A 12,906-nucleotide genomic window follows, 5' to 3' on the forward strand; every position below is an offset into this window, starting at 1 on the left:
GGTTGTCGATCAGAATGGCTCTATTATGCTTGGGGGTTCGGATCATGCCCCAACAATCGACAGAATTCGAGTAGCGCCAGTACCGCTTGGAACATATTGGCAAATCCTAATCCTGGGACTTTCCTGGTCGGAAAGACCACAGCAGATTTCCCGAGGTACTTCGCCTAAGATGTTACTATGGCTGTAGGCCATCATCCGAACTAACATAGTCTGATAGTACTGCACCCTACAGCGTAGTGAATGTGGAAGTCTAGGGGGAATAGGCGTAAGAGTACATTAAGAGCATCTGCCGGGCAAGACTACAGAGTTCCGATAGCACCTGCACACGTGGTTCTTTGAATTCAATTAAGATTCGTTCGACTGTACCTTTTGATCAGCGCCTGTGACCACACTATATAGCTGTACGTTAGGATGGCACGAAACACGGCTTTGTACGCCCCTAGAATCAAACAGAGCGCCGGAGCTCTACTTACAACTTTGGTCAAGTGCCTACCTCTCAAATCAGTTTGCATTATCCTAGTGCATGGATATTATCCTCCAATGGGTAAGATACTACTCCAATCCAATACTGATTAAGACTTCCTTGAAGACGCTGATACTAACATTGTTGAATTCTCCCTCTATATCCAGGAAATATAGAGTGTACTGCTTGCATTGTATTGGCTCCGCAACCATGCCAATTACCTGGTGAAGTGCAGTTTCTACGGATTTGAAATATACTCGCTGGGGCTTAGAGAAAGACGTTTTCTCCATAACCATCCTTAAGCGGATGTCCACGACGCGTCACCACGAAAGATGTGAGGCTACTTGTTCGAAAATTCTTCCCGGACCCATGGCCGCGTCTGCCTGCTTTTGTATTAAAACCACGCTGCGCGCGTTTCCAAGAAAGTAATACGTATCCAAAGGAGATGTGTTACACCTCCGGTAAATTTCGACAAGCCACGGCACAAACCTCTTTTGCCGCTTCTTTAGCATGACTTGCATTATGCAATCTGATCCTGGAAATTTATATGTATTGAAGCTGTTAATAATTCAGCAGCAGGATTTCAACTGAAGATTCTATTCAAAAGGAGCTTTTCGGCTTTTTAAAAAAGAATGAGCTCTATGTTCTTTGGACAGAATTTTACTGAGTTTCACCAATCCAAAAATAGTCCAACCAGGGCCGCCTCTTGACAGTGTTGATGGTCGACTTGAACCTCTTCAGGCAACCCTCGTATAGCTGCCAATATTTGTGCCTGTAGCAGATGTTGAAAATTTCCCTGGTCAGCTTCCTGAGGCTAGACTGATCTTCATTAACTAAACTTTCTCCCATGGTCTCTGAAAGGTTTGGAGAATACTTCAGTGAAACCTAGGGTGAAAAGGATCCAACTGTGATCTGAGAAGGATCCCTGATCAGACGCTTTCCAGTTCTCCCCATCCTACAAATCCCACTGTCGGTTAATGAGGTAATATCAAGGATCTCCTCCCGTTACAGTTCTACGAGCTGGGAATATCAAGAGCCTGTGTTAAGACCAATCATCCTGAAGCAATTCTATACTCAGGACCTAGCTGTAATCATCGTACAATACCAAATTAAATACGACAGGAAAAACGTCGACCATCGTGCACTTATTAAATTTTTTATAGCAAAAGGTTTGGGCCAATGGAGATTTATACCGAAGTTGAAAGTATGTTATGTCGATCTACTAGTTCGAAAACAATGGGTTACAAACGGGGTGGTGAATTTAAAAGAGGTCGTACAAGCATTCAAGACCGTTCAAGTGCAGGACGACCAATAAGTGCACAGGATACGGTTTTGGAAAATCATGCAGTGACACAGAAAGAATCAATGCAGACAGCAGGCATCTCAGCGGGCATGTAAGCCATATCTTAAGTGAAATTTTGGGATTCAGAAAGCTGTGCGCGCAATGGTTATTCAAAGATGTGACCGAATCAAATCAGGATTAGGGAAGAGGACTGCCTTTTTCTTTTGTATATCCTTTCCATTGTCCCCTCCTCCCGCCAGAATATATAAACAAAAAAAAAAATTTGAGGAGCCACAACTTCTTAAAAGAGTGTGAACGTTACAGGTTTTTACTGAATTCAAAGACAGGGAGCTCCCTCTTTCCCTCCATAAATTTTTCACCCCCTCCGGGGACGGGGTTTCAAAATTCAATATTTACCAGAAACAAAACCTCGATCCCACGTTCCTAATTGAAATCCTGGTATTTATTATAAATGTTTGCGTTTGGCTTCAGCTTGTCTAGTTGCTGTAGACCACTTAACTGCGCAGCATTAAGTGTGATGATAATAGAAGTGAGTCATGAAAACAAAGCCGAGAGGAGAACAAGAAAGAAGAAATTGTGATAATGTAATTTTCTCTACAAAGGAGTAAACAGGAAACATACATATGTATGCGTCATACGCCCCAGAGTCGCAAGTAACATGCAAAAATAGAGTTTTTAACCCTGAAAACGTTTAGTTCCTATTACTTGCCAGTCACTTTTACATTTGAAAATCCTAAATCCCCGTGCATGATCAAAACAGCCTTCTCGAGGAGGAATCTACATAATCAAAGCAGAATTCCATCTTACACGCGAGTGACGTATGAAACCACAAGGGCAGATCGAATAATAATGAGCACGAGTTCCAATCAACTGCAAATGGGGAAAATTCCATGCACAGTTCAGACAATGAGTCCAAGGAAACGTTCCTGCCCTGCGGTAGCCACCTTCCCAGAAACAACTGCATGAAACCTAAAATCGATTCAAATACCGAAATATGTCAAGAACACACGCACGGCGTAGCTCGCAGGCATTCAAATTCAATATATCGCGGTAATTTGCCAGACGATTTGCTGAAAGGAGGCTCATATGTGCCGGGTCGGTGGAGGGGTCCAATCGGCCGCACACACCTGCTGGATACATGTTGCTAGAGCCTCGACTGCGAACTCGAGGCAGATATCGATTATCTAATCTTTGACTGTGATTATCCATGGCAGCATGCTTCCCGCGAATGACGAGCTATGAGATAATTTCCACAAAGCGAAGAATGAACCGCAAAGTGAACTTGGCGCTGCCAAATCACAAAGAAACCAACTCCATTTCGCAAAAGAGTGGAAAACAAAATGGGGGCCGCGGCCAGCCATTTGCGCCCTGGCCACGGAGCGAACATCAGCCGGACGCGTTCCGCATAGCAATTACGGGGAAATTATTCAAATAAAACATCCAAAAACAAGAGTCGAATACACACCAAATCGAATTAGGGACGTAATATTTCATTCTACGCTGGCACTCATCATCGTGACGACATCCATTCAAGAGACGTCAAATCACTTGGCGGGCGCCCGCCGTCCCGCGCTGGACAACTACTCGACGCACTCCTAACAGTCCCTGCTACTGTTGCTGCTGTGCCTGCCCCTGGCGCGACCACTCCTCTTCCACTCACTCCACTGGCGACTATCTGGCAACAATGCACACTGCACTCACTCCACACTCGGCGCGATTGCTTTGTTTCCGTTACTTGGTCGGGACTTCTTCCCCGCACGCGGTTTGCACGACTGGACTGCACTCGTCCGGCACTTCTTCACGGCACACGCACACCTCTGCGCCACTCGGACCATTCACATTCACCTTGAACGACACCCGCGGATCACTGCCCTCGGACGGCTCTTCTTCTCCCGGTGGCTGCCTGTAATCCTTCAATGATGGCTCGGGAGCGCCCGTGGGACTCACGCACGGTTTTGTTTTCGACTTGGATGGACTGCGGCACGCACCTTGTCGCTGCTCCACAATCACGACCGGACACCCTCTGACTGTCAATGCCGCGTGAACGACTCTGATCAATCGACAACCGCGGACAGACCCTTGCGTATTCCACTTGCACCTGACGACGGCACTTGAATTCACTCAGCCCGACTTTCACGCACGCACTCACACTGCAACACGGCAAACACCAGTTCGGACAGCGCCAGTTCTTCTTCTTGTCTTCCTCCTGAGTCAACTGGGAACTGGAATCACTCGGCTCCCCGCCTCCCCGCAACGGGAACGTACAGCAAGCGAACACCCAAACACAATTAAAGTCGGAAATTAATTAGATCGGAGGGAATTGAAGGGCAGCTCGGGATGGGGTGACTTCTTCGCTGGCAGGGCCAAGACGGTGACGTGCGGGAGCTTGCAGTTCCCATTCAATGCGAAATTTCGGCTTCGTGTCTCGTTCTCGGCGTTGCTGCTCTTTGTCGACTCGCTTGCGTTGGACTCGGAACACTCTCCTCGCGACACAAAAGCTCACGAACGACTGCGTTCCGTCGTCTTCTCGCCTTCTCCGTGGGCCTCTTTCTTCGCGCGTCGCCATTCCCTCGCACGCTCGCTGCGTTGCGGCCCGCCAGCTGCTGGACGGAAAACAACAAAGACAAGATAGCGTGTTGCCAGATGTCTTGCGCTCGGCCCAATCGGTTTCCAATTGAAATTTACGTTGGTCATAAATATTCTAATTGGCGATTTGGAAAGGGAATGCTGCGACTTTTGGACGTTGTTCGGGTAAATTGGGTTAATCGGGGAACAGTTCACGCTTCCGGTGCCTCGAAAGTTTGAATAAATTGTGAATGGCGCGAGTGAGAGTGAATGTAAATGTTCATTTCACGCTGGTGGTGAAAAGGTAATGGCGCTTAAAGATTTATTTATACATTACATATTAGTTCGACTGATGTGGGATACTCTCAGAATTCAGCGGATAAAAGAGTTCTTGAAGGTACTTCTTAACATCTAGGAAGGAGAGTTGTGTGTGCAGGGATGTAGTTAAGGAGATGACTCTTTGGCAGTGACTCCTATAAATGGACTTAAAAATAATAAAGAATAAGAGGCAAGCGGTGGACTGCAGGATAGACTGATGTCAATATAGCTCTGGGGAGTCAACCTATATCTTTTGTGTAATATGTGCCTGGAAGCCAACCTATCGCTCTTTGAGGGTAACATGTGGCTCTAGGAACCTCTTGTCTCCCAAGATCAGTAGTGCGTGGTGATAGCCACACCCTCTGCCAGGTGACCATACTATTAACAAGAGGCTAGAGGAATCTAGACTGAGCAGTCAGGGAGTTATGCGAACTATTGGATAGGCTCCAATCAGCTATATTCGAACGGAGCCTTACTGAAGTTTGACCTTACCGTAATAAGGAGAGTTATGGTACGGACAAGCCTGACGAGAGAGGGTGGGAAGGAGGTTTCTCGGAGACCCGGAATAGAAATTTCAATGAAAAAAGGATAATGTGGAGCCTACATAATTTTTATACCAGACCAGAAGTTTCACTCTGAATTTGACTTTTTGCATAATTTTCACCCCCGGATTTCCTTTCTTATGGCCATCGGCACGGCGGGCCTCCTTGCCCTCACATTCAGGGGAATCATATGAGTATGCCTACAAAGAAACCTAACAAAAACAACAAACAAGCGGGACCCCGTACACCACACAAATTGGTCCACAAATTGAGGCACATCTCTGCAATATTGAGAGCTAGGTGATGACACCCAAAAACAACACTGGAGTACCACAAAAAAAGGCCACTGCTCAAAACGCACGACCAGCAATAGTACGACGGAAGTCAGTATATCAGGCGTTAGAAATGAGACACGCCTCAGTTGCGCTATCTGACGGAAGGCATGAAACCAGAAGGGGGCCTTAAGGAGGCTCAGAACAGACCTAAGCCTTCAACATCGGAACCAAGAAAGTAAGAACCAGCAGAGATTAGCCCACAAGAGGGGAATGCCCAAGAAGGCCAGGGATGAGGCCCAAGAGACCCGTGGTCATCTATGCTAGTGTGGTGCTGCGATGTCGCTGGGCGAGAAAAGAGCGGGCCGCTACTAAGCAGGCAGAAAAGTAAGAATCTATTTAGTCCGGTCCGACATTGAATGGATGCGGACTTAGGACTCCTCAATTCCTAAAAACAAAAAATTCTTGGATAGAGACAAGTTCGGATCGGACCTACTGAAGTACTTCTAGCTTCAGCGCCAGAGGACACGCGGTTCTCTAGAGGTGTTGGCCGCGACCGCGGACAAACTCCATGAAACGCAAGCTGCTGGTGGATATGCAGCATAGGTCCCGGATAGACCCAACAACTTCTTTTACGTCGTCAGGGAAAATTTCAACCTGCTCAAACAACTTTTGCCTTAAGGCAGGAGCTCGACAAAGCATCCCCTCGCTACGTTCGCAACTAAGTCTATATCAGCCAGTTTACATCGGACATTCAACATGTGCCCGGTAAAGATAACTTAGTCGCCGAAGCTTTGTACCGGATCTCCGAGATCAACATCCCAGCAGCAGTCGATTTTTCAGTAAACCCTGTGGTCCGGAAAGATGACGCGCAGTTCCTCAGAGGGCGCAGTCACACTCCGAATACAAGTTTAAGGAGTTCCCCATCTTTGGTTCACATTTCTCTATCTGATGCGAGATCTCCGCAAAGGGACCTAGGCGATACATTCAGGCCGCTTTCCGTAAATGTTTCGCTCGATGCACGATGCTGCACACTGGTTAGTCTTCAGCAAATATTCCGGTCATCCATAAATAAAGACGTGATTTTTTGGGAAAGAGAGTGTATCGCATTCCCGAAGTGTAAGGTTACTAGACATGCTAGGAAGGAAGTAAGTGTACTTCTTAACTCAACAAAGTGCTTCCACACCAAACATCCCGACATTGTAGCCCTTTGTGCGACTCGTATGGTTACAGGTACTGCCTCACGATCATTGACCGCTTTACCCTGTGGGTCCCGCGCTTTAGTGTTTCCGCCTTAATTCGAATCTACCCTCTTCTCACAGCTCGGAAAGCTCCTTGAATTCAAACGCAGTCCACTAGGATGCTAGAATATTGGCATCGGACGCTGAAGGCAGCTATTATGGCGCACGACGACCCATCGAGCGCAACCAGCGGTCAAGCCTTCTAGAGAGCTTGAAGTCTACACCTACGTTTTGGAGGGGATTAATGCCATCCGGAAGTCACTGCAGCCACCATACGGGGGTCCCTATAAAGTCCTCCAGTGTGCGGAGGAGTGTTCAATTTGGACGCCGATGGCAAGCCAAACACGCCCTGTTTAGCCAGCCTGAAGCCTTTTCGCCAGCAAATGGCACTGGTAAAAAGCGTGAGCGTTGCGTACCTTTCGAGATCGCCAGTCGACCACGACTGAATAGCTCAGCTGGGGGTGGGGTGCTGTGGCGGAGCGATGACGATGGCCGGAGAGAGGGCGAGGAATAATATTTTGGAAGAGATATCAGGTGGAAAACCCATCGAGGTCCCGGAAGGAGGAAACCATAGAGACTGAAAGGGCAAAACCAAGCAGAGAAGCAGATTTGCTTCCCAGTGAGAAAGAGAAGCTGGACAAGAGATCTTCTGGGGCTCAAGGTGGACAACGACAAGCAAAGAAGCCTCATGTCGGAGGAGGAGAACCACGCTCCGACAGGGGAGAAGAACTCCAAATACTAATGCAGCCAATGGCCAACACTAAGCTAAGTAAACCTCCATCATGTAAGAGCTGCATCAGCAATTATTACAAAGGCAACCTCCAAGGAAAACGTTGTAAGTATGCAGGGAATTTCAGACTCCTCTTGCGACAAACCAAGAACTCGCACCATCCTTAAACTTAATCTAAAAAATATGTCTTCCAGAGTTTCTGACTAGAGTCCTTGCGCCTGTTCAAATTTTACTGGAAGCCGGGAGAGAACTCGGGAGGCAGTAGTGGCATCCCAGGAGATGACAGGACGGATCCCATTGGAGCTGGTCGCTAGATTGATGAAATTCTGCGACAAGAAGACGCTATTATTTTTTCTCGGCTGCGATGCCAACGCTCATCACGAAGTCAGGGGAAGCAGCGACACTAATCGAAGACGTAAGTACCTTCTTGAATTTATTCTTAGCAATAAGTTAGAAATATATAATATAGAGAACACTCGGACATTCGTGATCAGCACTATATAAAAGGAAATAGACAAAACTCTAGCGAATACTCTTATGAATTGGCTGGTCACGAATTGGAGAGTGTCGAACGAACCCCCTATGTCGGATCACAGGATAATCAGATCCGACATTCAAGGTAACTCCGAAATAAAGAGAATAGTAAGGAATCCCAGAAGGACAGATTGGAACTCCTATGTAATGCACTTGAGCAACAACATGGTCCATCCTCAAAGGGGCAGTGATATCAGGAGCGAACTAGAACTGGAAATAATGATAGAGGACCTCAACACAGTTGTCACTGACGCATATGAGGCCAGCTGTTTGGGCAAGACAGTTAAGTCCATATAGCTAAGTGGTTAGAGCACAAGACTGTCGTACGGAAGATAGCGGTTCAAATCTCACTGGTGGCAGTGGAATTTCTATCGTGATTTGACGTCGGATACCAGTCGGCTCAGCTGTGAATGAGTATCTGAGTCAAATCAGGGTAATAATCGCGGACGAGCGCAAACAGAAGTATCGAGAGGTACAAAATCTATCGTCATGTATGAACACTACTCAAGTTTGTCCACAGGGCGAGGTACTATCACTGCTTATGCGAAGTATGGCAACCCCTAGAAGAACTAACAAACACTGGAACACAAGTACAGGCTTGCGTGAGTATCAGTGGGGCAATAAGGACATGACCAATGGCATCCATAGAGTCCTTTTGGGATTAATTCCTCTCTATATTCATATACAGATGCAGGCAAGGACGTAGGTCTTCAGAATGGCCGGGAGTAGTGAGCCGGGGAACTGCCTAAATCGAAGAAAAATTGATATTGTTTCTAGGCAATATCCCCAATTATTGTTGCCAAAAGATAACATGTGTCCGCATGGCTCAAGTGGTTAGAGCGTTGGGCTCTCGTAGCGGAAGGTCGCGGTTCAAATCTCAATGGTAGCAGAGGGATTTGTTATCGTAACTGGATATCGGATACCAGTCGACTCAGCTGTGAAAGAGTACTTCAGTCAAATCAGGGTATTAATCTCGGAAGAGTGCAATGCCGACTACATTGCTTGTAGTGTATCGCTACCCTCTTGAATGAAGTGCTCTAACATACTTCAAGGCCAATGTCAATGTGGATTGTTGCGCCAACCATTATTATTATTAAAGGATAGCATAACAACGAAGTTTCATCTCGATAAGAAATTTGAAACACATTGGAGTAACAGGGCAAATTGGGAGAGAATGGCAGTGGCAGAAACCAGTAACTGATTGGACTGATTGGCAGATCCCTCACAGTAGAGGGAGCGGACAACGGGGTGATTGGTGCAAAGAAAACGTACTTTGAATATGCAGAATAGTATATTCCAGCAGAAATATACGCCATAGACAGACGTGCGTCCTTCATCCTCCAACAGGACTACAGGGGGCAGAATATTGCTGGATAGTCTTGACCTCCTACCTGACATCATACCTACCCCTAGAGAAAAGATGGAAATACGGGTGACCGGTACATGTCGGGACACATTGGGAGTTCCCAGAGCCGTCAATACTTTTCAGCGACATCGATAGGTTTTGATAAGATATACATTAAGAGTCAGCTCCTTCGTGTCACTGGTCGGATAGGGTTCACTGAACAGGTATTAGAAGGCCGTGACGGCCTGAGTAGATCTGTCCGTGAGTTCCAGGATCAACTGAGGGTCAGTCAGGCTTCAGAGAACTGAGTTCCCACTGACCGCAAACTGGTCTGACTGCTCGTCGGCCAGTTGAAACCTAACTGGCCTGGACCTGACAAAACCATACTCTCTACAGAGTTGCACCGACCGATTAAAGATGTAGCAGATCCTGTTTGATACGCAGCGATGGAGTAGGGCTGAACGCCAGTAAGCTTTTAGGGATATCGACGGATGGCGGACCTTGGCGCAAAGCTGGGATATCTGAAGACAGGCCTATAACGAATACCGGTTGAGGAAAAATACCACCTGGTATTTTTCCCCAAAACCAACCCCCGTTTTCATGTAATTACTTGAAATGTTCCCAGAGCAATTTTATAATAATGCAAACGGTCCTTGCACATAAGCTTGCCCAGGCTGCCTATGGTGCAAGTAATCTGTCGTCGCTCGTTTCTGATTGGAGCATAATTGCTGTTTTCGTAACGCAATGTTCTAATATAGTGAAAAAATTCTCGACCTGCTGGACGCATGCTCTAGCAATGTTTTGTTTCCCCTACGTAATAGCCTGCGGTTGGCAATTTAGGCAGGCAACCTCAAAGGCCGCGCCTTTTTGTACATCTGAGGCAGGACGGACTAACAAGGGGTAGCTGGATGTTTACAGGAAAACAGGACCTGGCTTCTTAACTAGGAGCATTCCTGTAAATAGAATTTTCACATATCCAAAATTTCCTAGGATGTGTGAAAATAGGAAGTGGAGCCTCTTGGAGGGGCACCCAGTAGATTTGAAAACCTGAAATCCGTGAAAAAAAGAATCTCCGCGGGGTCCTTAACGATAAAATCATCCAGAATAAGAAAATAAAGCCATTAATAAAACTGAATTATCTTCTAAAAATAATCTTGCATTTATTGTACACTCCATTTGACGGTAAACTGGGCAGATTTATCAACCCAGGAGTCACCAGTAAGAATACCCTTTCCTTTATAAAAAACAAGTTTGGTTGATGGTGACATTTTTAGGTGAAGCCTGAGTAGCAACCTGGTAAGTAGTCGCCGCAACGAATACCCGATCCTTTGATTACATACCAAGGCATCTGACCCTTAAGTGTATAGACTCCTATCCGCCCTTCCCTATTTATATAGATGGCACCGAAAGCATCATCTGAAAAATGTGAGAAATATTGAAGAATGTTCCACGCAGCTGACTGATCTTTAGCTTTCATCAGACGACATGCAGCGCACAATGAAATGAGCTGCGAACAATTTCCAGAAACTGAAACGGCCCCTTTCGTGTTTTTGGCGTAAACTCCGCTGCCGATCAAATGTTCTCCGCTGATCCCGGCTTCCGTTTTACCGACCAACGCGCTACATGAGGCACCTGCAGCCATGTTCCCATATTCATCCATGGCAACCACGCCCACTCCACCGTGACATTTCTTCCAATCCACTTGCTCGCATCCGTCAGCATCTGAAGGTTTCCCTAATTCTCCAACTGGACAATCACATTTTGTATCCAGGGTCTTTTTACAGGCATTGGATATATCCAAGAACATCCTCCTTCCATGGACTGTTGGGACTCTACACTTTTCTGCAAATCTTAACGCCGATGTGCCTACCAAGAAGCAAGAGCCTAAAGATCTCTCCATAATAGCTCTGGCTACTGATATTGGATGTTTGGAGGAATCAATGCTGGAGACACATCCAAATTTCATATTTTTTCCCTCCATAATTGACGCGTGATTTTCAACCTGTCCATTGCGAGGATCATTCAAAATGGATTGACACCCACAGTTGAAAATTGGGTTTTCCTCAAGAAATTTTATTGTCTCTTCCACGGCGTCCGTAGAGGGCAACTTTAATTTCAGCAACTTGTAACTCTCCTTAGCAATCAGTTCGAGAGCAGACATGACTTTATCATAGTTCAAAGATAGGTGGCTTGCTCCCCCACGAACGACAATACAAGGTTCTTTTGCAGCCAGCGGTACACAGAAATGCTTGATGATTTGGAAAGCCATTTAAAATTTGATTAACTAAAATTTTTGAGCTTGACGAACCTAAAAGGACAAATTAAAAATATGACGAAAATTTCACGCACTGTGAACTTGACAACTAGACAACTGACTGACAACTTATTCGTGAATGGTGGTGAACTAGGATCGATTCAATTACTGCCAAAAGGATGAGAGGACCAATAAAAAGGTACCAAGATCGAACAAATCGCTCATCATTATCGTCCTAATACATTCCCCGTTACTCCCTAAAGTCGAGATATTGCCAACTTGCGAATGTGCGGGTTTCAACTGTCTTCAGTGCACGGGACTAATATTCTTAAAGTTTCCCCCAAATCAAATTAGTTTATGCGTGCTCAGATCAGGACCAGGATAACGAGGATATTATCTAAACGATGATGATCATAGATTCCTCCAGGAGCGCGACAGTCCTTAAGACATAAACCTTTTATTCTGGCTCTCCTACCATGTAAATGCTATCAGTATGAAACTGGCTGTCGACAGCAGCGTAAATTGGATATCGAGCGCGAGCAGCATAGCAGTCGAGTTTTCTACAAAATTGCACAGCCAGCGGACACCAAACACTGCCTTGGTAGTCGCTAATGGATTTTCCTAACCTTCCAAATTGCGACTTGCATCTGCTACGATACATTTTGGGAAACAGACTTTTGAAGGGGTCAAATCTGACTCAAGATGTAAACTCGTAAACATTTTGTGGCAGGTAGTTGGCATCATACCATAATCCAAAGGAGAATCTGTCAGGGAATGCCCTCTTACACTGGTCTATACATACAGGACATGACGTGCCGAAAGAGAATTCAAACTGTGGTGTACCGTACAAACGGTCCATTTGCAGATATACCATTAGCCATGAAACGGCTGGAAGAACCTAATCAACATCAATAACAGAAACTAATAAGTCGCGGCAGATTGATGGAAGTAGTCTAAATGAGACCTTCCCATCAGGCTTGGAGGGGGAAAAGAGAGGAATCACCTCTTCTTCAAGAAGTTGACAGAACATTTATCATCCGTAACAGACAAAATAGGTTCGATACTGGGTGATATATTTCGGCCGGGGGTCTCATCCGTGAAAACTATTGCTCCAACCTGAGAAGACCTTCTACTCAGTATTTTGACTGCATGGTTGCTGTTTAACATGGATTTTTCTGTTTCCAGACAGGAAATCACTCGGCCAAGGCGATCCTAAACTGCTTATCTTTTATGGCAGTGCGTGGAAGCTGACAAAGCAGGTTACCAAAAAAAGGTACCGATAACATAGTTCATGCTGTTCAGATGCACTAGATTGCGGTAATTTGGAATCACCGCTGTT

At 46.0% G+C, this 12,906-nt stretch overlaps 2 protein-coding genes across 4 annotated transcripts in view; both read right to left on the bottom strand.

The window, feature by feature from the left end:
- The window catches only part of LOC119654644 (lysine-specific demethylase 3A), a 308,568-nt gene that overhangs the window by 150,398 nt on the left and 145,264 nt on the right, over positions 1-12,906 (bottom strand). The window contains exon 1 of one of the 3 annotated variants that reach the window (XM_038060123.1): positions 3,232-4,280. The exons of the other annotated variants lie outside the window; for them this stretch is intronic. Within the exon in view, the coding sequence (XP_037916051.1) occupies positions 3,232-3,260 (29 nt within the window). The 5' untranslated portion in view covers positions 3,261-4,280. Of the gene's footprint in view, positions 1-3,231; positions 4,281-12,906 lie in introns of those variants that run through there. 3 annotated transcript variants of the gene reach the window in all.
- On the bottom strand, positions 10,449-11,696 carry LOC119654645 (isoaspartyl peptidase/L-asparaginase-like). Its single transcript, XM_038060126.1, has one exon. The coding sequence runs from the start codon at positions 11,580-11,582 to the stop codon at positions 10,584-10,586; it is 999 nt and encodes a 332-aa protein (XP_037916054.1). The 5' UTR covers positions 11,583-11,696; the 3' UTR covers positions 10,449-10,583.

This window comes from Hermetia illucens, chromosome 4 (assembly GCF_905115235.1).
Source record: "Hermetia illucens chromosome 4, iHerIll2.2.curated.20191125, whole genome shotgun sequence".
Classification (NCBI taxonomy): domain Eukaryota; kingdom Metazoa; phylum Arthropoda; class Insecta; order Diptera; family Stratiomyidae; genus Hermetia; species Hermetia illucens.

Coding starts and splice junctions, on each gene's coding strand:
- LOC119654645 (XM_038060126.1), bottom strand. CDS start 11,582: ATGGCTTTCCAAATCATCAAGCATTTCTGTGTACCGCTGGCTGCAAAA.